At 47.1% G+C, this 26076-nt stretch overlaps 2 protein-coding genes across 3 annotated transcripts in view; one reads left to right on the top strand and one right to left on the bottom strand.

The window, feature by feature from the left end:
* Positions 1–26076, top strand: part of LOC146057386 (inosine-uridine preferring nucleoside hydrolase-like) — a 51219-nt gene that overhangs the window by 1918 nt on the left and 23225 nt on the right. Inside the window, exon 1 of one of the 2 annotated variants that reach the window (XM_083168565.1) lies at positions 15231–15343. The exons of the other annotated variant lie outside the window; for it this stretch is intronic. The gene's annotated coding sequence lies outside the window, so the exon portion shown is untranslated. Of the gene's footprint in view, positions 1–15230; positions 15344–26076 lie in introns of those variants that run through there. 2 annotated transcript variants of the gene reach the window in all.
* Positions 18250–20123, bottom strand: LOC146059040 (uncharacterized). Its single transcript, XM_083171187.1, has 2 exons — positions 19263–20123; positions 18250–18893 (listed from the first exon to the last, which is right to left on the bottom strand). Exons 1-2 carry the CDS (start codon positions 19813–19815, stop codon positions 18283–18285), a joined length of 1164 nt encoding a protein of 387 aa, XP_083027313.1. The 5' UTR covers positions 19816–20123; the 3' UTR covers positions 18250–18282.

Here is a 26076-nt window from a genome sequence, read left to right as displayed (position 1 = left end):
CTATCTTTGTGACTGCATTAATGTAATGGGTTTTTTTTTTATATACCTTTTAATGTTTTAACTTGTAAAATAAAGTACCTGATATTCAAAAGAAAGAAACATCACTGTGGACATTCCTACAGTTATATACTTACCTACTAGATGAAAGGAAAAGAGAATTAATTAATACACTTTCCTGTTCATTACATCTGGCGTCACTAAGAACAGGATCTGAACAGACAATGTCATTAGATGAGCAAACTACTGTGAGATTATTAAGCAGAAGTCCGAATATGGCTAGTATAAATCACTTACACTGACCTACTACTTTGGGGCCCCTTGGCTTCCAACATATAGCGGAGATGCTCAAGGTTCTGAAGGGAATACATTGAGAGAATTTATGAACAAAATTAAGACACTGTTCAGCCTATACCCACTATCAGAGCCACAGCAAGCAGAGATTCTAATTGGGCAATTGAAAGGCACAGCCCTAAGAGAGGTGACATCATGACCAGCGGATCAAAGGAAAACAGTAGGCCTTTCCTGAACCGACTAGCTATGATATTTGACATAAGAACATTGTCTGAACTTAAGGTGAACTTTTACACAAGAAAGCAGCTGCCAGGAGAGACGCTGTGTGATTTTTCCCTAAGTCTGCAAGAGTCACTTTGAGAACTACAGGCAATTGATCCAACAGAAGTCCGACCAAACAATGAAATATTAATTACTGTATATACTAGAGTATAAGTCAACCCAAATATAAGCCGAGGCACCTAATTTTACCCCCCAAAAAAGTATAAGCCTAGGGTGGCAAATGCATAAGGTCAAGGGCACACTGAGACACACTGTACCAAGTCTAGGGGCACACTGACACACACACACAATATACAAGGTATAGGGGCACATTGACATACACACACACACACACACACACACACACTTTACACGGTACACTTATTGTAAAGGCACACTGACACCCAGAGGCTTGACATACCCCTCCGAACAGGAACAGTACCTGCTGCTTTGCCCTGTGGGTGCCCCTGGACAAGGAGGGGGAGCGCTGTGTCTCCAGCGGGCAGGGGGAAAGTCTCCAGCACATAGGGTAAGAAGGTATCTCCGGCGGGCAGGGGGAGTGTCTCCGACGGCCAGGGGGAGAGGAGCTGCAGCTTCATGGACCGATGGGGGAGAGGAGAATTAGCTTCCGGCCGCGCTGGGTCCCCTCCTCCTGCATCATCATCATTTCTGAGTCTCCTGCAGCTGCACTTGTCCCCTCCTCTGCAGCTAACTTGATTATAAGCCGAGGGGGGCTTTTTCAGCATTAAAAAAATATGCTGAAAATTCGGCTTAAACTCAAGTATATACGGTAATAGGTTTATAGAGGGGTCCCATGGTAAGATTGTGAAGGCACATTTATGCCTACTTCAGCTACAATTACCAAATAGCTCATGTTCATGCTTCAAGGAAGCTGCCATCAGCTACCAAGTGGTAGGGAGTTTGCAGAGGCAAGAAATGTCCTGTTCTGAGAAATTGGGGTACCAAGGAAAGAAATACTCTCGGAATACTGAACCGCATGGAATTATAAACAAGCACCCACTGGAAGAAATTGTTGCACAGTGTGCTTAGACCACAAGGACTGATCTATTAGGACATAAAAGTGCACAAGTTGCTGAACTGACCAATGGAATAATGGAAATGTCACAGCATTTGCGGAATTTCATATAGCAAAAAAGGCGAGTTGTGAGAAGAGACAGACTGGACCTTCAAGAGATGGCAGGAAAATAATGATTGGTGGGATTACACACAAAGATGCCCCTTAGACAATAGCAGTACTATTTGGAGTCTTTAAATGTAGAAGTTCAAAAGACATTAAATGAAGGACAGCCCAGAGATGTGGATCTTCATGGTGTAGTCCAGAAGCAAATTGGAACAGTTGCCAGACTAGTTACAGACCAAGAGTCTGAAGGTACTGCAAGAAAAATTATGGGGAGAGTTTAGTTTGAGATATGGCTATGGCTATATAAATGGGAATGACACCAAGAAAGATGTTTTTGTACATTACACTGCTATTAAGAAGACCAACCCTGAAGAGTGCTTCTGGAGCCTGGGAAGTGGAGAAGTAGTCACGTTTAATTTGGCAAATGGAAAGAAGGGCATCAAAGCCATTAATGTTACTGGTCCTAATAATGGTATTCCGATGCAAGGCAGCAGATATACCAAAGAACAGAGCCAGTACTGGTGCTGTTCACACTGTAGAGATGCTCCATGCAACTCTCAGCAGGGTTACCAGCACATCGGAAGCAAAGAGGAACCAAGAGAAGTTCAGCATGCTGAGGAAAGACATCAGGAACCCGACGCGACATCCCAGAGCTGCATCCCAGAGCTGCAAACAGAGGAACAATTTCTTGAAGACTGGAATAAGACAGTACAACAGAACCTGAAAGATGTACATAATATGTAGTGGAAGCACTATAATGAGGCATAATATAGAGTGGGGACACTGTATGTCATATTGATACGGTGTTACACAGTTTGTACTGGCAGCAATACAATATAACAATGTGAAGTAGGTAATTACTATGGTTCATAAAATAAACAAGGACCACTACTATTGCACATAACATTAACCAAGGCACCATTGGCCTTTCTATATAATGGGTGCAATGTGTGCATCCAGGTGTCCCACACCCCACACACTGCAACCATCTTTTGGAGTCGCAGCAAACAAAATTTATTTTGTCTCCGGGAAGATGGCAGACACTATGGGGGTTATTCTGATTTACTTGGTCCCCCGCACGTTCACACAGGGGACCAATGTTTTGCTTATGCGCATATGCATACACTGGGTGTAAGCGGGCAAATTTTCACAATATACAAAACAGGATGGTAACAGAAAGGAAAAAGGGGGGTGCGGGTAAGGTCAGTCACCAAAAAAGAAACATAGTCTTAAAATAGCATGCCATGACATAAGAAAACAGAATCCCATACATAAACTACAGCCAAATACCCAAGTAAGAAGGTCTGGAGAGGATTCTCTCAGACTTTGCTTTATAAGATCAGCACCTTCACCAACCGTAGTGAATACTCTCCAAGGTTTTCAGCGGGCTAAGGAGGAATATGTAGAAAGGTAAATGGGGGAATAGTCTGTCTCCATTAAAAATTTGAATGGATTTTACGCACAACTTTGAGACGGGGGGGGTTAGAAAAAAGTCCAACTCAAATTAGCTTACCCGTAAAAGGGAAAAAGGCATGGGAAAAACACTTAGAAAAATACTCAAGTTGCAAACCAGTGAGCGTATGAGCTCATAGTCAGAACAGAAACAAAGAGAAATATCAACTTACGGATCTTAGCAAATCAACGTATTAGAGTTGTAAATAAGTTCCAGTTGGGTCAAACATCAGACCCAGAGTGCCTTAGTTTTGCGTGTATTCGCCAAATCATTCGATGGTCAGCGACCATCGAATGATTTGGTCCCCACACCAATGTTCCCTCTAATTTTACAAAGGCTGTGTGCAGCTAAAGATTTTGGCTGTGCAACTTTGGTAGGAAATTTACATTTTTGTGGGTCACTTATATATAACTGGAAAATGACGTTCAGCATTTGTGTTAACTTTACTTCAAAATGATATTAAACATATAAACATTCAAAATACAGCACACAATGTAGTTAATGGGTGAAACACACATTAATTGAGTCCACAACTGCAAAAAGGGACCACTGCTGCTTTGTGCGCTCAGTTGTAATGTCTGTGCGCATGCTCGTCAAGGTGTGTGCACGCGCACGTGCGCACCGCTTAGAGGGAACACTGCCCCACACCCATGGCTGCGAATGGATGTTTATGCAAAACATTCATTTGCAGCCGAGCGGGGAACACGGCAAGCAAGGGGCCTTATGTGAGTGGAACTTGTGGGGCCATTATGTGTGTAAGTGGAATATTATGCATGGATGCAGCACTACAGGGGGGGGGGGGGGATCTGTGTAAGCAGCACTATAGGGAGCATTATGTGTTATTGGCACTACAATGCCAATGAGTGGCATAAAATATATAATTACGTCTCTGCACGTATAGCATTACCCAGAAGTCCCAGGAAGGTTGGTGCCATGAGAGGATGCAGAAAGCTGCATCTTTTGCCATGAAAACCCTGGCAATAAGTAATTCAAAGCCTTACTGTGGAGCATTATTTGTTAGGGGCATTTTTTGTGTGAGACATAAAAAAGGTGTCAGTTGCATAACTAAGGCCCTTATTCTGGTTGGTGCGGATATATCCGCGTGCGTTCGGGCCGCCGATGTTTTGTGTCTGCGCATGTGCAGAGGCGTCTCTGCGCATGTGCGAGCGGGGCGTACGGCCAAATCCCGCATGATATGTGAACACTCCGAACAGGGGGTGGAGAGGGGCGTGAAGGGCTATTTGTGCTCATTACCATATGCATACGCCCCGCGTTTCATGGGCGTTCCCATGCAAACGCTGGGCGTACGTATGGTAATGCGGCCGTGACGCACGTGTAGGGGGCGGACATATGACATCGCCGGATGTCAGCTGCCCGCCCAGATCCCTGCTTTTGCACAGAGAAATGTCCGTGTGGTCTGAGGTTGCGGGAGCTGGTGGAGCACTCGGTCCTGCATTCGATGGTCTGCGACCATCGAATGATGGGGGAGGTTCCCTTAGATGGAGGAGGCGTATTCCGTGTAAAATACACGTGCGGTCCGTTCGGCCAGCTTCTTACCACGTACGGACGGAGTTGGTGATCCGTATGGAAGGCGGGGTTTCGCACGCACGGTCGTGGCCGCATAATCGGATCCGGCCGCACCGACCAGAATAAGGCCCTATGTGTGGTATAATAAGTAATAGGCACTACGGTCCAGGGTCGGCAAACAAAACCTCTGGGCCTGCTACACTTTTACCACTGGGGCCCCTTCTCCCCCCTTCTGTCTGATGAAAATGAAACCAATAAATATGTGAAATAGATAGATAGATAGATAGATAGATAGATAGAGAGATAGATAGATCATCTGGCAACAGCCAGCCTAGCAGTGCAGTTACAGTCTTAGTTTGTATCACTTCCATGAGTCTGCTGCTGCTGATCTCCATTGGAGGAAGATGTGAGGGCTCCTCCAATCACAGCACAGTACATGTGGCACCCCAGCCTGTGCCATTGTCCCGCAGCGGGGACAGGGTTAAAAAAGTTTACTAAGCAGCCCAGTACCTGTTTGCACAAACCCCGGCAGCAGGAGCTCAGGGGTTAATCCCCAGATCCGTGAGGGTGCCAGAAAACGTTACCAGGCTGATTGACAGCACTGGACGATGTATGGGAGCAGAGGGGAAGTGAGGCGTGACAGTGGAGGAAGAGGTCAGGGGGTCGCAGCACGAGGGAGATAAGAAATACGGAGCGTGCAGGCGGAGGGAGGACAGCGTGGAGGAAGACGCTGAGCAGCCCTGAGACCCAGAGATCAGCAGCGTCAGCTGGACAGATGAAGGAGCCGGGCAGAAGCTGGCCGAAGAAGAGATCCAGCAGTAGCCAGCCATACGGAGTCAAGGCAGCAGCAGTAAGACGCTGTGGAGTGTAAGGCAGCGGGGAGAGGCACAGCAAGGAGCCCAGCTGAGCAGGAGTGCGCAGCTGAGTGCGGCAACGCTGCGGCAGCAGCGCCCACACTAGCAGCCTTCCTGCAAGAAGAGGACCGGACGACGGGGGACCCTATCGCGACGGGCAGGAGCCCGCATCTCGCTGCTGACACCAGGTACCCCACGTGCCAGTTGCCCCAGGATTGCCTCAAAGGGCCCACTCCCCTCCACCAACTCCGTACACTTCCAACGGGCACCCACCCTGCTCGCCACCCAGAATGCCTCTAGCCCCTACTGGCTAGGGAACCTTTTGATATATGCCATTCCCCAGCACCCCACTAGGAAAACACTTGCAGCACCATGGGGACATTAATCCCATTTGAACAGGGACACCGTGGTTGTCTGTCACTGCCGTAGTCTAACTAAAGGAACGCTGCCACCTTGTGGCTAAAATGCAAGTGGCAAGAAGTATTTGTTTAACCTACCAGAAGGAACCATTCTTCACCTTTCTTTTCCAAGGACAGTATTCCGGACTTCTCCCTAGGGAGGTATTCATAGGATATATGTACTGTCACGTTGTATGTTCTGTACTAGAGTGTCTTATAGGTACATTTTCTGTGTCGGATTGTTAGCAGGGGTAATGTCGGTAGTAGAGTATTGCTACTCATGTTGATAGGAACACCCGTAGGCGGTGTATAGCCAGCATTGCATAGATCAACTGTTTATGTCGTTTACAGTCATGTAATGTTAGGGTGATCGTGTATTCATCTGTTTCCCTCGCTAAATAAATTTAAGTATTTGTATCCGCTGAACGCCTTGCTTGAGTTCCTGGGGTAACGTGCTCTCCGCAGTCGACACGACGAAGAACCAGTGAGGAACCAAGAGTATCCAGCGACTCACGGTAAAACATACACCCCCACCGGCGGCGTATCACACTTGGCGTCACGAACAGGATACGAGTCGGCTGAGAGAACAACCAAGCAGGGAAGATGGAGCAACCAGCTGCGCCAGCACAAGGCGGAGAGATACCAGCACCCTGGGGTGAACAACAAGGACAAGCCGCCACTGCACCAACCACCCAAATCACGCTACCTTACTACTTCGGGGCGTCATGGTTACCCAGCTACAGCGGAGACAAGAAGAAGGCGCCAGGAACCACGTTCGAAGAGTTCAAGAGAGGAATAGAGGCAGCATGCCTATTGTACACCATACAAGAACACCAGAAGATTCAGATCCTGATAGGACAACTGACAGGATCTGCTCTCCGCGAGGTGATGTCATGGGCACCCGAACACAAGACGACGGTAGCACAAATACTGAAGAAGCTATCCGCCACCTTCGAGACGCGAAGCCTCCCAGAATTAAAATTTAAATTATACGGAAGGAAGCAACGAGCGGGCGAGACATTGCGAGATTACGCCCTCAGTGTAATAGAATTGAGTAAGGCAATACAAGCCATCGACCCGGAAGAATTGAGGAATGCGGATGAGACACTAATAGCTCAGCTGATCGAAGGGGCCGAGCGAGAGAGCATACGGGCGCAACTGAGGCTGTTGCGAAGGCAGATGGCGGGTGCGACCTTCGCTGACTTCAAGGACGCGGCCATCGGGGTGGTCGGGACACAGGATGAAGCAGAAGAGGAGTACCCTGAATTACGAGGGGTTCGCGAACAGCCGTACTCACGGAGAGCCTTCTCTATCAGCCCTGATGGGGCAAAGGAGGACAGAGACACAGCCATACGGGCCACACAGAACCTACCGGACGACCAGTTCAAGGTTCTACAAAAGCAAATCGAGAACCTCGCTGTCAGCATGGCGGATATGCTGAGGGAAATACGCCAGCGACCCAGAACACTGGGAGTAGACCCAGACACGGAGGAATGGTGGGCCCAGTATGTGGGACAATGCCCGAGGATCAAAGTGCTGATCAATGGGATAGAGACGGTGGCCATGATGGACACCGGGTCGCAAGTATCTATGATACAGTTACCCACCCTCCAAAAATATTGGGGGAAAGAAGTTCCATTCAGACCGCCCCCCACGCAGGTGAAAGTAGTCGCTGCCAATGGCCGAGAGGTCACCTGCAACGGGTACTGGGAAGCTGACCTGAAGATCGGACAAACGCACTTACCCAAATAGGGGTATTTGGTGATCACCTGTGGGGAAGGAAAGGTTTCCCCCATCATCCTGGGCATGAACATCCTAAAGCATTGCCCCAAAGAGCTGATCGCGGCACTAAAGCAAGAACAAGTTAACCCGGATCAGGCTGAGGAGGGAACACTGCAACACATCATCTGCGTCCAGAGGAGTCAGGTGGTGAAGGAAGTGCTGGCCACACGGGCACAAGGAACTGTCGAATGGTTTAATGTCCGAAGAGGATATGGCTTCATTAAACGGAATGACACGAAAGACGATGTTTTCGTCCATCGAACGGCCATAAGAAAAAACCACACGCAGAAGTTCCTGCACAGTGTCGAAGGTGGCGAGACAGTGGAATTCGATGTGGTAGTAGGAGAAAAGGGTGCTAAAGCAGTGGACGTGACGGGTCCAGGCGGGGTACCAGCAAAAGGAAGCCGGTTTGATTCCGTCAGGCGTCGTTCCCGCAGGCGTTTTTACCGGTGTCGAAGTGGGCGCTGCCACGCCAACGCCGTTGCCCTCTTCCGCTTGCCGCTACCCCCGGGAAGGAGAGGTGGAGGATAGCAGGGAGCAAAGCGAGATGCCAACATTCACCAGCCCAGTAACGTCCCGCTGGAAATCATGCGCAGCCTGGGTGCCAGAGTACCAGTCCAAATTGGCTGACGAAAGAGCCTTGGCCAACCAGAAATCAGGGCAGAGTGGGGAGTCCCACTGGGGACCACCAGAAGGCCAACTATGAACAGATCACCCCAGCTGAACACATACCTGCTGAAACCCCAGTGTTCAAAAGGAACCATCGCCCAAGGCGCAAGCTCGATGGGAAGTGGGAAGCAGACCCCTACGTTGTAGAACAACCATGGGATACAGTAGCAGCCTACCGCATCACCCAGAACGTTGGCACCCACCCCCAATGGATCCATCAACATCGTGGCAAGCCGTATCCGAGTCAAACTCCAGTAGAGTCCAGGTCAAGTAGTGAAGAGACCCCCGACCAGGAAGGTCCCGTCAAAAGGTGGTCCCAAGACCCGTCTGAACCGATGCCGAATGTTGGATGGCCGGTGCCGTTTCCTCTGGATGCACCGCAGCAGACCAGTCCGAGGATCGAAGAACCTGCTCCGGAACCCATTGAGATTGCACCCCCTGGGACTGGAGCGAGGTGTTCAGTCAGGAGCATGAGAGGCATGTTGCCTCTGCGGTACAGGCAGTAGGTCCTCCACTCATAATGTCTTGCTTAAATGTTGTGTACTGTGTATATTGCATTACGAATTGTAATTGTGTGATTTTATATGTGTGGGCCCCTTCCAGGAGGGACAGTGGACACATCGCCCTGATCAATGCCGAGGACGGGCATTGTTTAAGTGGGAGGATATGTGGCACCCCAGCCTGTGCCATTGTCCCGCAGCGGGGACAGGGTTAAAAAAGTTACTAAGCAGCCCAGTACCTGTTTGCACAAACCCCGGCAGCAGGAGCTCAGGGGTTAATCCCCAGATCCGTGAGGGTGCCAGAAAACGTTACCAGGCTGATTGACAGCACTGGACGATGTATGGGAGCAGAGGGGAAGTGAGGCGTGACAGTGGAGGAAGAGGTCAGGGGGTCGCAGCACGAGGGAGATAAGAAATACGGAGCGTGCAGGCGGAGGGAGGACAGCGTGGAGGAAGACGCTGAGCAGCCCTGAGACCCAGAGATCAGCAGCGTCAGCTGGACAGATGAAGGAGCCGGGCAGAAGCTGGCCGAAGAAGAGATCCAGCAGTAGCCAGCCATACGGAGTCAAGGCAGCAGCAGTAAGACGCTGTGGAGTGTAAGGCAGCGGGGAGAGGCACAGCAAGGAGCCCAGCTGAGCAGGAGTGCACAGCTGAGTGCGGCAACGCTGCGGCAGCAGCGCCCACACTAGCAGCCTTCCTGCAAGAAGAGGACCGGACGACGGGGGACCCTATCGCGACGGGCAGGAGCCCGCATCTCGCTGCTGACACCAGGTACCCCACGTGCCAGTTGCCCCAGGATTGCCTCAAAGGGCCCACTCCCCTCCACCAACTCCGTACACTTCCAACGGGCACCCACCCTGCTCGCCACCCAGAATGCCTCTAGCCCCTACTGGCTAGGGAACCTTTTGATATATGCCATTCCCCAGCACCCCACTAGGAAAACACTTGCAGCACCATGGGGACATTAATCCCATTTGAACAGGGACACCGTGGTTGTCTGTCACTGCCGTAGTCTAACTAAAGGAACGCTGCCACCTTGTGGCTAAAGTGCAAGTGGCAAGAAGTATTTGTTTAACCTACCAGAAGGAACCATTCTTCACCTTTCTTTTCCAAGGACAGTATTCCGGACTTCTCCCTAGGGAGGTATTCATAGGATATATGTACTGTCACGTTGTATGTTCTGTACTAGAGTGTCTTATAGGTACATTTTCTGTGTCGGATTGTTAGCAGGGGTAATGTCGGTAGTAGAGTATTGCTACTCATGTTGATAGGAACACCCGTAGGCGGTGTATAGCCAGCATTGCATAGATCAACTGTTTATGTCGTTTACAGTCATGTAATGTTAGGGTGATCGTGTATTCATCTGTTTCCCTCGCTAAATAAATTTAAGTATTTGTATCCGCTGAACGCCTTGCTTGAGTTCCTGGGGTAACGTGCTCTCCGCAGTCGACACGACGAAGAACCAGTGAGGAACCAAGAGTATCCAGCGACTCACGGTAAAACATACACCCCCACCGGCAGCGTATCACATACATGCTCCTCGACTCCTTCAGTACAGCCTCATGGGAGTAATTACCCAGTAGCGCATTGCCCATGCTGAACTCCGCTGCCTTCCTGAATCTGTGAGCCTCGGGGCCTCTCAAAACATTGGGGCCTGTGATGACTGTCCTCTTTGACCCCCCACCCCCTGTCGCTGGGAATATTATGGTCTATGGTATAATGTGTAATGGAAACTATGGTATGTCTAACAGTCATTATGGTGTTGCATAATGTGTAATCGACATCACAGAATATGGCGTCACGGAATATGGTATAATGGGCCTTATTCTGGTTCACTCGCAAAAGCAAATTCTCGTGCTAATGGACAAAGCAGGGAGGCATATGGAACACGTGAAGAGAGAGTTAGATTTGGGTGGGGTGTTTACAGCAAACTGAACTCTATATTGCAGTGTAAAAATAAAGCAGGCAGTATTTTCCCTGCACAGAAACAAAATAACTCACCCAAATCAATCTCTCTCTGCTCCTGTTACATCTGCCCCCCATGCAGTGCACATCATTTTGTCCATTAGAGAGAGAATTTCCTTTTGCAAGTGAACCAGAATCAGGCCCAATATGTAATAGGCATTACAGTGTATTGCTTGCTCTGTAATAGATATAATGGTACATGTCATAATATTCAATAGGCATTATGGTATGTGGCATACTCTATAACAAACATTACGGTGTAGTGTAATGGGCATTATGGCATGTGGTGCAATGGGCATTACGTTTTTTGTGGCATAATGTGTAAGGAGCCTTAGTACAATGAGGAAAAATTACTAGGGGAGGGTGTTGTAACATACTCTTGCTCCAGGAACCATGTCACCTAGCTCGACCTCTGCTACAAATACAGTAACACTATGCAAGGGTATCAGAGTGTAACAAGCTGCATCAGGCTTATGCTGAAACTCCAGGCTACACAGTAGTAACCAGTAAGCCATGATTAATGCAATGCAGTTAGCAGTCACCACCCACTATACATGACTCATCATCGGTGTAACGTCCACTTTTGATGAGTCACACAATAATCCGGTTTCCAATGTGTGATGCAACAGGAGTTTGGGCAGTTGTTACATTGCTTGAAAGCACATTGAATAATCCGGCTTTAGGTGTGAAAGCAAAGCTGACTGTTATCTCTAATTGTATAATTGTGCTACAAAGTTTCATAAATTTGCCTTTCATTGTATTCATTGTAGCAAATAAATGTCATTGTATTTATTTATGTCACTCAGTTTGGCTCTATCTGGGCTATATTTTTGTCTTTATCATCCTGCCTCAGTAATCTGTCAGAAATTATACCAAAAAGTTCTAAACACAACTAGACAAAAAAAAACTGCCATGTTCCAGCACAGTTACAAGCCTTGTAGAAAGAAGAGAACCAATCTACACTGAATATATAGAAACAGAATGTGTGTTCTTCCACCAGTGCACTACGCAGCCTTACAAGTGATGTATAAAGGGTATTCCCTTTAACCCTTTATAAAACAATGGTGCACAACAAAAAAGTGTACATAAATCAAGTTCAGGCGCGGGTTAGTTCAACATCATTTGTTCCTCCCATCAATGATTTGGGGTGGTATCATGTAAAAAAGAGCTTAATATAGTGAAGTACAGTTACCAACACTTTAATGTACAGAAAATCACCGATGAACCACAATCCGGTTTCCAGTGAAATATATCACACAGCTTTTTACAAGCAATATACAGGGCATTCCCTGCAAAACATCAATTAAAAAGAATCAATTTAAAAAGAAATTCCAAAGTGAGCATAAGGGGGTCGAGAGAGCAATTATCGGGGGTAGAACTGGTATCAGCAGTTCTTAATGTGCAAGCAAGATTGTCCCGGGGCAACTCACTCCCAGTCGACTTCCACCCTCCGGCACCGTCAATCCGTACCCGTCTGATGTTTTGCAGGGAATGCCCTGTATATTGCTTGTAAAAAGTTGTGTGATATATTTCACTGGAAACCGGATTGTGGTTCATCAGTGATTTTATGTACATTAAAGTGTTGGTAACTGTACTTCACTATATTAAGCTCTTTTTTACATGATACCACCCCAAATCATTGATGGGAGGAACAAATGATGTTGAACTAACCCGCGCCTGAACTTGAGTTATGTATACTTTTTATGTATACTTTTTTGTTGTACACTGAATATATGTATTCAATTATTATTTTTTACATGTATCCTATGGATTTTACGGGGTGTTTATGTCTTTATTTTATGCATGATGTCACATACTGTGTAATGGGCATTGCTGTGTAGACTTTTGATTCGTGCCTTGGGCCATAGGTGCCGATTTATGTTTTTGCTGGTGGGTCTTGAATTGGGGGGGTAGGGGAACAGAAATATTAGTGTACATGGCCCCAAGATTTCTGTTGCTGCCCCTGACCATAGGCGTGCACATTTCATAGGCCTGCCCTTCTTCCTATTTAAAATAACAAGTACAGTCTGAAGATGACAATGTTCTCAAACAAATCCTTTAAGGGGCCTGATTCAGAGTTGATCGCAAATGCAACTCTCTGCACCAGTTATATTTGCCCTCCTGGATGGCACAAGATTTTGCCCTTTTGATAAAGATTTGCATTTGTGATTAACTCTGAATCAGGCCGAAGGAATGTTGTGCACACCACACTGGGAGGACCCCTAAAATCGGGTCTGCCTCCCGGCCCCCTGGCAAGACTCCCGCAATCCACGCAGCCTCCCGCAAGCCCCCCTAATATGCAGGGGGTCCATGGGGACCCGATGACGCAAATCGCATCATCATGAACCCCCCCGGCTGTGAAATGCCTGTAATACCGGCATTTCCTCTTCCTCCCGGAGAGGACAGCCTAAAGGTAAGCAACCATCTGTAAAACACAACAGCTGGATCTAACCACCGCAGATGCTACATTACTGCGCATGCACAGAGGGAATTCCGTGGCTGAAATCCTGAAGTCCAGGTACCGATGGCCATCTCAAAGGGCAACTTTTATAAGGAGAGCTGTCTTCTGCTTTACTAATCCCATATATAAGTACATATGTGATTAGTAGCAGCATGGTAAGTGGCAGGATGTACCACGTAAGGTCGGTACATCCCACCGACAGTGCTGAAAAGGTATGGATATGGGGTCTGATTCATAGTTATACACTAAACCAATGTTTCTGCAGTTACACGATTACCGTCCGAGTGCTTGCGAGGGTTTTGCAATGGTGGTTGCATAGAGGATTTATTCATAAAATGATTTACAGTCAGGGACCATTTGGGTGAAGTAACGGGGAGTGGCGTCAAAAACGTAGATGTGTTGCGATCATTTTTGGGCTGTGCCTCCCATGTGCATTAAACATTGGCTCCGGTGTCTTATTTCCTACACCCATTCAGTGGAGCCATTGGGTTATTCAGAAGATCTATTATTAGATTCTAAGATAGTTGAATGGATAAGAGCGTGGTTGCAGGACAGAAAACAGAGAGTTGTAGTAAACGGAGTACAGTGAAAGGAGGGAAAGGTTACAAGTGGAGTACCCCAGGGATCTGTACTTGGACCGGTGCTTTTTAATATCTTTATTGGTGATATTGCAAATGGAATTGAGGGTAAAATGTGCCTTTTTGCAGATGACACAAAGGTATGCAACAGGGTAGACACACCAGGAGGGGTAAAACAAATGATTGAGGATCTAGGTAGATTAGAAAAATGGTCAAGAGAATGGCAACTACAGTTTAATGCCAAAAAATGCAAAATCATGCACTTGGGTCTCAGAAATCCAAAGACTAAATATAGTATAAATGGCACTATAATGGAAACTACTGAGGAAGAGAGGGATCTAGGTGTCACTATTTCAGGGGAATTAAAAGCAGGTAGGCAATGTAACAAAGCAATGAAGAAGGCAAGTCAGATGCTTGGTTGCATAGGGAGAGGTATCAGCAGTAGAAAGAAAGAAGTAATAATGCCACTGTATAGGTCATTGGTACGACCTCACCTAGAGTATTGTGTTCAGTTTTGGAGGCCATATCTCCAGAAGGATATAAATACATTAGAGACTGTACAAAGAAGAGCAACTAAAATGGTGCATGGCCTACATCACAAAACGTACCAGGAAAGACTAAAAGATCTTAATATGTATACTTTAGAGCAGAGAAGGGAAAGGGGGGACATGATAGAAACTTTCAAATATATCAAGGGCTTTAACAAGGTACAGGTGGGAGACATTCTTCACAGGAAGAGGAGCAACAGAACACGAGGACATGCACTGAAACTAGAGGGAGGAAGATTCAGGGGAAATGCGAGGAAGAATTTTTTCACAGAAAGAGTAGTAGATAATTGGAATAGCCTCCCAACAGAGGTGGTAGATGCAAATACAGTAGTACAATTTAAACATGCTTGGGATAAGCATATTGATATCCTTACAAAAAAATAAGGATCAAATATGGTTTGAGGTAACATGTTTAAAAAAAGGGGCAGACTAGATGGGCCAAGTGGTTCTTATCTGCCGTCAAATTCTATGTTTCTATGTTTCTATGTAAATCTGCGATTGTGCTGCATCCATGTACGCAGTTGCTGATATACTGTAGTGGGCATCTCAGAACTAATTCTGCTGGCTGAGACATTTGCATATTATTGCACAATATCTGCATACAGGAACGCAGTTACAAATGCATTAACATGCAACTATGTAAGAAAATAGAAAATGTTTGTTACAGGAATGTTATTGTACTCTAATGCCAGTGATTATTTATCATTGACATTTATTTATATAGTCTAACAGCTGTGAAATGAGCTTATCCTTTAACTGTGAGTAAATGTGCTCAGTCAGATCTGCACTTTGGTCAGACAGCCCAACACTTAGTCGGACATTACCTTTTTTAACTGCTCAGCAAACCTTTGGAATTGTAAGGGGAAGAACCAGGTGATTGCTTGCACTGTGGCTGCGTGAGGTCTGTGGTAGCAGGTATGATTTGTTTATACATTATAAATGATGACGGCACTGTATGGTATTCTGTGATAGATCCTAGGGGATCTCTGCATAGTGGTGGTTATCTGAGTTACCACCCTGTAGCCTTACATTGGGGCAGATGTATTAAGCCTTAACAAGAGATAAATGGAAGGGTGATAAAGAGAGATAAACGTCCAGCCAATCAGCTCCTTACTGACTTTTTTCAAACACAGCCTGTAACATGGATGTGATTGGCAGGACGTTATCTCTCTTTATCACCCTGCATTTATCTCTTGTTAAGGCTTAATACATCTGCCCCATTGCCTGTTACAGCACCTAAGGGCAAAAAAACCCACATAGATAAAGGAGAGTTGGGCCCTGTAACAGCTGCACCCACTTCTACTATGGTAGTAACATTTGTGCTCTGATAACAAGGTTGACTACCTTCCTAGAATGGCTAGGAGGCTCCTGGAAGGATGCACAAGCCTCCCGCATTTAGCTGGCTCACCCCCACAGTACCCTCCACCACCGGTGAAATACCGGTATTCACGGCTCTTTGGGGAGTGGCAGGGCCAAAATGGCACAAATTGCGTCATTTTAGCACCTTCCCAAAGTTTGCGCTTTTCCAGTGCTCTGGAATTATTCCTGTGACTAGTGACTGGTTGAATTATTATTTCAATATTGCTAACAGCACAACAAAAGAAAGCAAAATTCCCGCACCAGTACTTTTTATTACGATTCTCCACCCCCAGTTATTTTCAAAAATTAGGGAGATCAATTCTTCCCTAAGGCTAGTCTGGGGGGTGCCACCCACTTCTTAAAGTTAGACCTAAACACCCACAAAGAAAAAGAAGTATAGTGCACCCTATAAGATACTTTCTTTGTGGGTGTTTATTGCTAACAGCACACCTGTAAGCTTCTTGGATGTATCCCATCTGGCCCAATTGATGTATTAACTTTTCATTTTGAGAGTTCTGTAAGGACCTTCTATTCTATAAATGTACTTATTTAATTTTTTTCTGACTATCCCTGCAACTTACTTGTGGCCTTTCCCCTCTCTTTCAGTAGTAAAAACGGAGCAAAAATAATTAAGATAATCTACTATTAGCGTGGGCTGTGAGGACTGCTGTGAGGCAGCGTGGGCTGTGAGGGCTGCCAATCTGCCCACCTCCCGCTCCGTCAGGCCCATACGGGTGGTCTGCTCCAGGGGTGAGCTCCATTTCAGAAGGGCTTCTCTGCTGTGCTTCTTCACCATACTTGGCAGGGTCACCACACTCGAGTGGGTGATGAACGAGGACAAGGACAGGGGGAGACAAGGGGAGACATATAGTTTGTTAAGCTGCACAGCTCCGAAGCAGCCTTCTGCGGTGCCATATTTGTGGTATCCAGTATGATGAAAACACTTTTGCTCAAGTCTGTGAAGCTCCAGGTTATTGCTGTGATAGGTTGTTTCTTTCTGGTACAAAGATGTATTTTGGACCAGTATTCAAAAACGACAAGTAACTTTCCTTTTCAGTTGCTGATTTAGTGATTAATACCCCTTTCACACAGAAAAATCCCAAAAACCCAGGTATTTCCCGGATACAAAAACCCGGGTACAACTAGACAGCAAGGGGCTGACCCCCTTTCACACAGGAGCAAAAACCCGGGTATTTCCCGTGTCGACCCCTTTCACACAGAAGCCGGATTTTTCCTGCAAAACTCTGTGTGTCATAAGAAAAGGACAGTTTTAAAGGCACACAGAGATGAGATCATGAAAAGTGGGAGGTGACTGCTCACTGCATTGCATTAAACATGGCTGACAAGTTGCAGAACACCCTCTCTATTAACCTAAATACTATGACACAGTAGAAGTACAAGGACACATTAGTTGTATGTTTGAAAGAACTTGTTTTATTTTTCACAAAACATGTTTTATGCAGTTCACTTTAAATATAAAATGTTTTCAAATATAAATCTTTAGTGGTCATAAATACCCTTTCAACACTGAAACAACATTGAACTATTGCAACACGAGGTAGAATATGTATTTAGCATAGGTCTACTATCAGTGGTGGGTGAATAGGTTGTGCTGCCATCCAAGCTGATATTGTATAGGGGAGACACACACCTAAGTCTGACTGTCCAGCAGCCACACCTTTTCATCCGACACTGTATATATAGATAAACACTTGTATTTGCAATTTTTGGTACCTGTAGGGCACAGGTCTTCAACCTGCGGCCCTTCAGATGTTGTGGAACTACATGTCCCCGCATGCCCTGAGTTTTTTTGCCATCCTACTATAGGAAAAAATGTGGCAATGTATGGTGGGACATGTAGTTTCACAACATCTGGAGGGCCACAGGTTAAAGACCTGTGCTGTAGGGCAATTCGAAACACTCTGGCTCCTGCCGGGCAGTGAAAACCCGCACGGCCAGGAATTTGTGCCACACACAGCAGTTTACAATGATGGGATCCGGCTGAAACCAGGCGGCCTGGGTGAATGGTCACATCTGTGCCCATTATTAACTACGGTGTGTGGCACGGCTTCCTGGCCGTGCGGGGTTTCGCCATCCGACAGGAGTCGGAGTGTGTGAAATAGCCCTTAGTACACCCCAAAAAAATATAAATATATAAATATAAGCCAAAACAGGGAATTTTTTTATTGCCTTAAAGATAAAGAAGAAGGCATACTGTGTACACATTATAGATTATGTTCAGTCACATATCTAGAGTATACTCTATTTGTACACATTTAAATAAAAAAAAAGTTTGAGAACTTTGATTCAGCTCCAAACTGAAGAACCAAATGAGCTTTTTTGAGGCTCATAAACTAAAGAACCATAATACTCTACTGTGTACATCAAAATGGAACGCAGCATTTAACGGGCCTTGTAAGTGCCACTTTTTAAGCAAGAAAAATTGAACGAGCCCAGAAAAAATATAAAAAGAACAACCATATATAGCAACATTACTACAAATGCCTGTAGGCAGTGCTGATTACAGTGCTAACAGGAGTGTTATGATTACTGGCATTCACTGAATCATCAGCATAATTTTTCACATTGCCATATTGCCTACTATATCCTGTGCCATTGACAGTATCATGCACTGTCTCCTGTGGACTGGCATTGGCATGTGGCCTACTTGGCTGTGTGGCATGTGAAAAATTATTGCCCATGTTTTCAGTATAACTACGCCCTTGGCCCTGCACAGTAGTTTGGCTTGAATTTGAAGGCATAAATGTATGGCCTCTGTGTGGAGGATTACAATAATCACCCTCAGCGTACGGACTACACAGCTTGTAAGGCTGCGGATTCTGTAATGTAGACACCATATTGGTAAGGAAGGTCATCTGTGCATCTCGATTTTCACGCGCTATGCGTTCGTGCAGACCCACCAACTGTGTGAGAAAGGAATCTTGCAACTGTCTCTCGTTGTCAAAGAAGCGCTGCAGTCGGGCATCCTCTTGAGTTTGAAATTCAAGATCGGACTCTCGGAGATGATCTACCAGGATTCTTGACATTGAGCGCGTAGCAAGCTCCATCTTTGACGTTTTTTTCTTCCTTGCAGGTACATCAAATACTAAAAATAAAGGAAAAATCATTACAATCCAATAGCGGCATGCCAGTGTATATATATATATATATATATATATATATATATATATATATATATATATATATATATATATATAGAGATAGAGAGAGAGACTACTACTACTGGTTCCCACAATACCCCTCTCCAGGGCACACCACACGTGTGCTGTAGTAGTGGGTGCGGGGTTGTTACCTGTGTTACAGTGGGACTACAGGTCCCAGCAAGCCTGCAACACATGCTGATACTTGGAAGAACCACAGGTACCAGCATGTGGGGCATTAAAGGCCTGCTGATACCTATAGCCCCCTGTACATCTATTAAAATAGATACACAAACAATACTTGAAAAACTTACTGTTACGACGCAACGTTGGGGTCTCAGTCTGTGCAGGAGTGGGTGTCCCAGATGGAGTAATGGTGCTGGCTCCACTGTCCTCAACCTCAGCCTCTAATGGATCAATTGTGTCCTCCATGGCAGCAATAGGATCAGGGATGCTGTTGTCTATGCTGTCTTCCAACTCCATTATAGGTGGGCAAGATGGGCTGCATTCTGGAGTTATGCTCCGTGATGAAGCTGCACTGGATGATGATATGGCAACAGGGTTCACCAGGGCAGAATTGCCAAAGACCTCGTTACATTGGTCGAAGTAAACCCATTCCATCCTCCCAGCACCACTTTTCCTCCTGTTGTTGTCACAAACTTTGTTGTAGTACCTGCGCAGAGCTTTTAGTTTGTTGACCACCTGCTGCTGGGTACGCACAATGCCCCTTGAAGTGAGGACCTTGGCAATATTGGTGTAGACTACAGCGTCCTTCACTGTGCCAGTAATCTGTTTGCGGATTTCTTCCTCCCCTCTGACATTGAGCAGCTCACGGATCTCCTCATCTTTCCAGTGTGCCATGGCCATTTACTGCTGCGCTGCACGCCTCTGCCACGTGCGCTCAGCCAATCAGGGAACCTGTAAAGATCAGCCAATCACGCAGCGCCATGCTGCACAGCCAATCAGCATGATTTTTCAATAGTCGGGAGAAAAACACGGGTCGGACCCTTTCACACAGCCGCAAACACGTGTCTGACACGGGAAAAACCCAGGTAAATACCTGGGTCGAAGTCCCGGAACTTTAGACCCGTGTTGACCCTTTCAGACAGAAGAAAAACCCGTGTCGACACGGCAAGAGCAGGGAAATTACCGGGTCTTTTTTTCTGTCTGAAAGGGGTATTAGGGGGACATTTACCAAAATGGATTCGTAGAAAAAAGGTGTATTCGTAGGCAGAAATACACCTTTTTTTTACGAATTTGTATTTTCGGGATTTACAATCCCAAAAATACAACAATTCGTAGTCCTAAAGATGGAACATTCGTATTTGTATTTACAAATACGAATGTCTACACCATCGATAGGATATGACAGAAATCACCATTCAAAAGAATGGTGGTTTCTGATTTACTAAGCAGCCGTATGGATAATACGGCTGCTTAGTGGTGTAAAACACCCACGCAAATACGACAGGAAAATAGAACACCATTTTCCTGTCGTATTTGCTTTAAGCCTGCACGGATCAGTCAGATCCGTGCAGGCTTCAGTGTAAAAAAATAGAAAAAAAATTAAATATAAAAAAAAAAAACGGCGTGGGGTCCCCCCCACAGCCGTAACCAGCACCAGGCTGACGGAGCCTGGAGCCGGTAATTAAAAATCAGGGAACCCGACAAATAGGGGTTCCCCGATTTTTAACAACCAGCCCCAGGCTCCTGCTCTGGGGCTGGTTCCCAAAATACGGGGGACAAAATGAGTAGGGGTCCCCCGTATTTTAAGAACCAGCCCCAGGCAAAACCAGCCAGCAGGGTAATGCCACAGCCGGGGGGAGACTTTTTATACAAGTCCCCCCGGCCAAAGCATTCATCCCTGTGACCAGTCAGCCTGGCCAGGGGCCCTGGGGGAGTGGGGACCCCCCCAATAAAGGGGTCCCCCCCCTCCAGGACTTACCTGACCAGGCTGAAGCCTGGTGCTGTCCTCGATGCCCCTGGGCGGTGGGCATCGAGCTGATTATGGTGTAAAAAAAAAAGATGAAACTATTGTTTTTTACTGTGGCACTACAAGTGCCAGCAAGCCTCCCCAGCAAGCTGGGACTTGGAGAACCACAAGTCCCAGCCTGCTGGGCATTAAAGGGCCCGCTGGGTCTTGTAGTGCCACAGTAAAAAAAATAGTTAAATAAAACACACTGACACCCATTTTAAATAAAAGTTTAATACACACATTACATACATACTGATACTTACCTTTCTTGATCCCGTAGGTAGCCCTGGTCCTGATGTCCTGTGTCGTCCTCCAGGTCCATGTCGGCTGTCTGCGTCGTCCTCCAGGTCCATGTCGACGGTCCGTGTCGTCCTCCAGGTCCATGGCGGTGTCCGGGTCCGAAGAAATCCATGTTGGAGCTGTGGAAGGAAACCCTACTCACCTGGTCCTGCGCTGAAGAAGTCTTCTCTTGATCCGACGTAATCCAGGTAATGTTGAAGCTGTCGCCGGTCCCCGCTGTCTCTGCATCGCGCTGAGGAGAGATGCTGAGATGTTTCATATTCGGCGCCTCTCCTCAGACTGAATTCTATTGGCCGCCTAGCAGGCCAATCAGGAGCCGACTTTCTCGGTTCCTGATTGGCTGCTAGGCGGCCAATAGAATTCAGTCTGAGGAGAGGCGCCGAATATGAAACATCTCAGCATCTCTCCTCAGCGCGATGCAGAGACAGCGGAGACAGCGGGGACCGGCGACAGCTTCAACATTACCTGGATTATGTCGGATCAAGAGAAGACTTCTTCAGCGCAGGACCAGGTGAGTAGGATTTCCTTCCACAGCTCCAACATGGATTTCTTCGGACTCGGACACCGCCATGGACCTGGAGGACGACACGGACCGTCGACATGGACCTGGAGGACGACGCAGACAGCCGACATGGACCTGGAGGACGACACAGGACATCAGGACCAGGGCTACCTACGGGATCAAGAAAGGTAAGTATCAGTATGTATGTAATGTGTGTATTAAACTTTTATTTAAAATGGGTGTCAGTGTGTTTTATTTAACTATTTTTTTTACTGTGGCACTACAAGACCCAGCGGGCCCTTTAATGCCCAGCAGGCTGGGACTTGTGGTTCTCCAAGTCCCAGCTTGTTGGGGAGGCTTGCTGGCACTTGTAGTGCCACAGTAAAAAACAATAGTTTCATCTTTTTTTTTACACCATAATCAGCTTGATGCCCACCGCCCAGGGGCATCGAGGACAGCACCAGGCTTCAGCCTGGTCAGGTAAGTCCTGGAGGGGGGGGACCCCTTTATTGGGGGGTCCCCACTCCCCCAGGGCCCCTGGCCAGGCTGACTGGTCGGTAGGGTTAATGCTTTGGCCCGGGGGGACTTGCATAAAAAGTCTCCCCCCGGCTGTGGCATTACCCTGCTGGCTCGTTTTGCCTGGGGCTGGTTCTTAAAATACGGGGGACCCCTAGTCATTTTGTCCCCCCCGTATTTTGGGAACCAGCCCCAGAGCAGGAGCCTGGGGCTGGTTGTTAAAAATCAGGGAACCCCTATTTGTCGGGTTCCCTGATTTTTAATTACCGGCTCCAGGCTCTGTCAGCCTGGTGCTGGTTTCGGCTGTGGGGGGGACCCCACGCTGGTTTTTTTATTTTTTTTATTTAATTTTTTTTTACACCTTGCAGCCTGCACGGATCTGACTGATCCGTGCAGACTGCCTACAAATAATTCGTATTAGCAGCGGTATATACGGCTGCTAATACAAATTCCTACGACATCGGAGGGTTACAAAGCAGTCGTATATGACTGCTTTGTAAATCCCCCTCCGGAACACGACTTTGCATACGACTCAAACAGTCGTATGCAGTCGTAGGGGAAATACTAATACGAAAAACTCGGTTTTTCATATTAGTAAATTCCCCCCTTAGTCACACAAGTTATTAGGGAACAAAGCAGGCTTGTGGAGGGGTGTTAGAAGCCATTCCCCATGTAGGTGTGAAATCCCAGTGAGAGGCTTTTGAAGTGTATATTCTTTGTAGAGATAACAAGTCTCTTGGGAATAAACTGGGGCCCTGTGTGATTGTGGAATCCAGGGGCTGGGAATATTGTATTTCAGATTATTTTAAGGGAATGGATCAGAGTTCGTTTCTGAACAGAGAAACATAGGTAACATGTCAATGGGGACCTTGATAGAGATAGTTTAGTTTCTCCAGTACCTTGTTCTGTGATGTTCCCTGAAGATGTAAAGCCAGTCCTAGTAGAAGGGGCAGGGGTTTAAATCCAATCCAGTGTGCAACTCAGTGCAGGAGTGCAATCCGTTTGTTCTGGAGAAACATCCATGTAGTTAAGTACAAGTTAAAGGTAAGTCCCAGGATATTTTTGATGATTCTTAAGTCTGCTGTGTAGAATTTATGCTGTTTTGTAAAGATGTTCAGGAGCATGTAAAGTGTGAGGCAGCCATCTTGGGCGGTTGGATTACACTGTAATCCACACTGCCCTCGCTGCCCAAACTGCTCTTGCTGCCCTGTGCAGTAAGGATGCAGCAAAGTTGCGGCCAGCAGGGAAGTCTGGCATGGTCGAATGGTGCAGTAACCGCAATAGGGGCTGCTGGGCCGGAGTAGCTGTCAGGTGGAAATGCAGAGGACATAGATCTGCCCTCCCAGCAATCCTGCTATCAAACACCAGATCTCTTGCGAACAAGATGGATGAGCTGTCTCTGCTAATACAAGATGCAAGGTCGGCCACTGCAAGATCCTCCATCCTATGCTTCATAGAAACATGGCTGGAAGACCATATTGCCGAATCCTCAGTGACTTTGTCAGGCTTCGGCCTCTTCAGGGCCGACTGCGACAAAGAGCTCTCGGGCAAATCCAAAGGAGGGGGCATCTGCCTCTACATTAATGACAGGTGGTGCACCGACGTAAAGTCCCTGGGCAAGTCATGCAGCCCCCAACTAGAGACTCTTACCATCAAATGCAAACCTTTCTACCCCCCTCGGGAAATTGCCTCTATTATCCTAGTAGGAGTATACATCCCTCCACAACCAAGTCCAACAGAAGCCCAACTTCAGATGGCCACTCTGATAATGGACACCGAACTTAGACCCCCGGACTCACTGCTCATTGTGCTCGGCGACTTCAACTGTGCCAACCTGAGCCAGGAGCTACCAAAATATACGCAGCAGGTCACGTGCCACACAAGAGAGGGGCGAACGCTAGACCACTGCTACACCACCATAAAGTCTGTGTACCGATCCATACCCCATGCAGCACTGGGTCTCTCCCACTACTGCATAGTCCACCTTCTTCCGACATATATCCAGAAGCTAAAGTCGGCTAAGCCTGTTATCAAGTCTGTCAAAAACTGGTCAATCGAGGCAAAAACAAAGCTTCAGGCCTGCTTCGACTGCACTGACTGGACGGTGTTCGAAACCTCTGCCTCTGACATAGATGAACTAGCGAATGCAGTCACATCAGCTTCTGCGAGGACTTATGTGTACCAACCAAGCAAATCCTTTAACAACAACAACAAGCCATGGTTCGGTAGCCAGCTCAGGAAACTCCGCCAAGCCAAGGAGGAGGCATACAGCAGCAGGGGACAGGGCACAGTACAAAGAAGCCAGGAACTCCTTGACTCAGGGTATCAAACTGGCAAAAGGGAATATACAAACAAGCTGATGCAAAACCTCACAGCAAAGGTCCCTGCGGCAGTATGGAAGGGCATGCAAAACATCACAAATTACAAGAAAGCCCAACCACAGTCTGAAACCAGCCATGAACTTGCAGAAGACCTGAACAAGTTCTACTGCAGATTTGAGCAGGCCGTACCTCCCCCACTCCATCACAAAGACCTCCACACCCAGGTCCTCCACGTGGACCAAGGCGAGGTAGAAGCAGTACTCAAAAGAATAAAACCTAAGAAGGCTGTGGGACTGGATGGTGTGTCGCCATCCAGCCTTAGGACCTGTGCAGCTCAGCTCACCCCCATCTTCACAACAATATTCAACTCCTCCCTGGACTTGTGCAAGGTTCCTGCCTGCTTCAAACGCTCTATCATCGTCCCAGTCCCTAAGAAAACACCCGCGATGGACTTAAATGACTTCAGGCAATTGCACTAACCTCAGTGGCCATGAAAGCATTTGAAAGACTAATACCGAAGCACCTGAGAGAAGTGACAAACTCTAACCTTGACCCCATGCAGTTCACCTACCGGGTGAACAGAAGTGTAGAGGATGTGGTCAACCTCGGGCTGCACCATATTTTACAACACCTCGGCCACCTTCAGCTCAGCATTTAATACTATCGTTCCCAGCATCCTGCAGCCAAAACTCCTCTCCTTAGGAGTCCCAGGATCAAAATGCTCATGGATAGTGGACTTTCTAACGCAAGGGAACAGGTGGTCAAAGCTGGCACCTTCTCGTCCAGCACATGAACAATCAGTACTGGAGCCCCCCAAGGATGCGTCCTCTCCCCTCTGCTCTTTTCTCTCTACACGAATGACTGCACCTCAGCTGAGCAGTCAGTGAAAATCATCAAATTCGCAGATGACAACACTATCATCGGACTAATCAAGGATGGTGACGAGACCGCGTACAGGCATGCAGTGGAGAAGCTCACACAGTGGTGCAGCAGCAACAACCTCGATCTAAACCCCACCAAAACAGTTGAGATGGTGGTCGACTACAGGAAAAAAACAAATGCACTAGTTCCGCTAACAATAGCCAGCGGGTTGTCGCGGGTTGAATCCTTCAAATTCCTAGGGACAACCATGTCCAGCGACCTAAGATAAACATAACCACAAACATCAAAAAGGCCCAACAGCGCCTGTTTTTCCTGAGGCAACTCAGGAAATTCAGCATCCCACAGGAGCTGCTGTGCGTATTGTACACCGCCATTGTGGAGACTGTCTTATGTTCCTCAATTACAATCTGGTACAGTGGCGCAAGCAAGAACGACAAACAAAAACTGCAGAGGGTAGTGAAGACTGTGGAAAGGATCATAGGGACGACCTCCCCCCGATAAGGGAGCTGTTCTCATCCAGGGTAAGGAAACACGCTGAGAAGATCGCGAAGGACAAGCTGCATCCCAGTCACAACCTGTTCGACATCCTACCATCCGGAAGACAGTTCAGGCCCATCCCCGTCAAAACGGCC

This window comes from Crinia signifera, chromosome 2, assembly GCF_055691185.1.
Source record: "Crinia signifera chromosome 2, ASM5569118v1, whole genome shotgun sequence".
Lineage (NCBI taxonomy): Eukaryota > Metazoa > Chordata > Amphibia > Anura > Myobatrachidae > Crinia > Crinia signifera.
The sequence above is the reverse complement of the archived record's forward strand: the minus strand, read 5'-3'. Positions and strand labels throughout refer to the sequence as shown.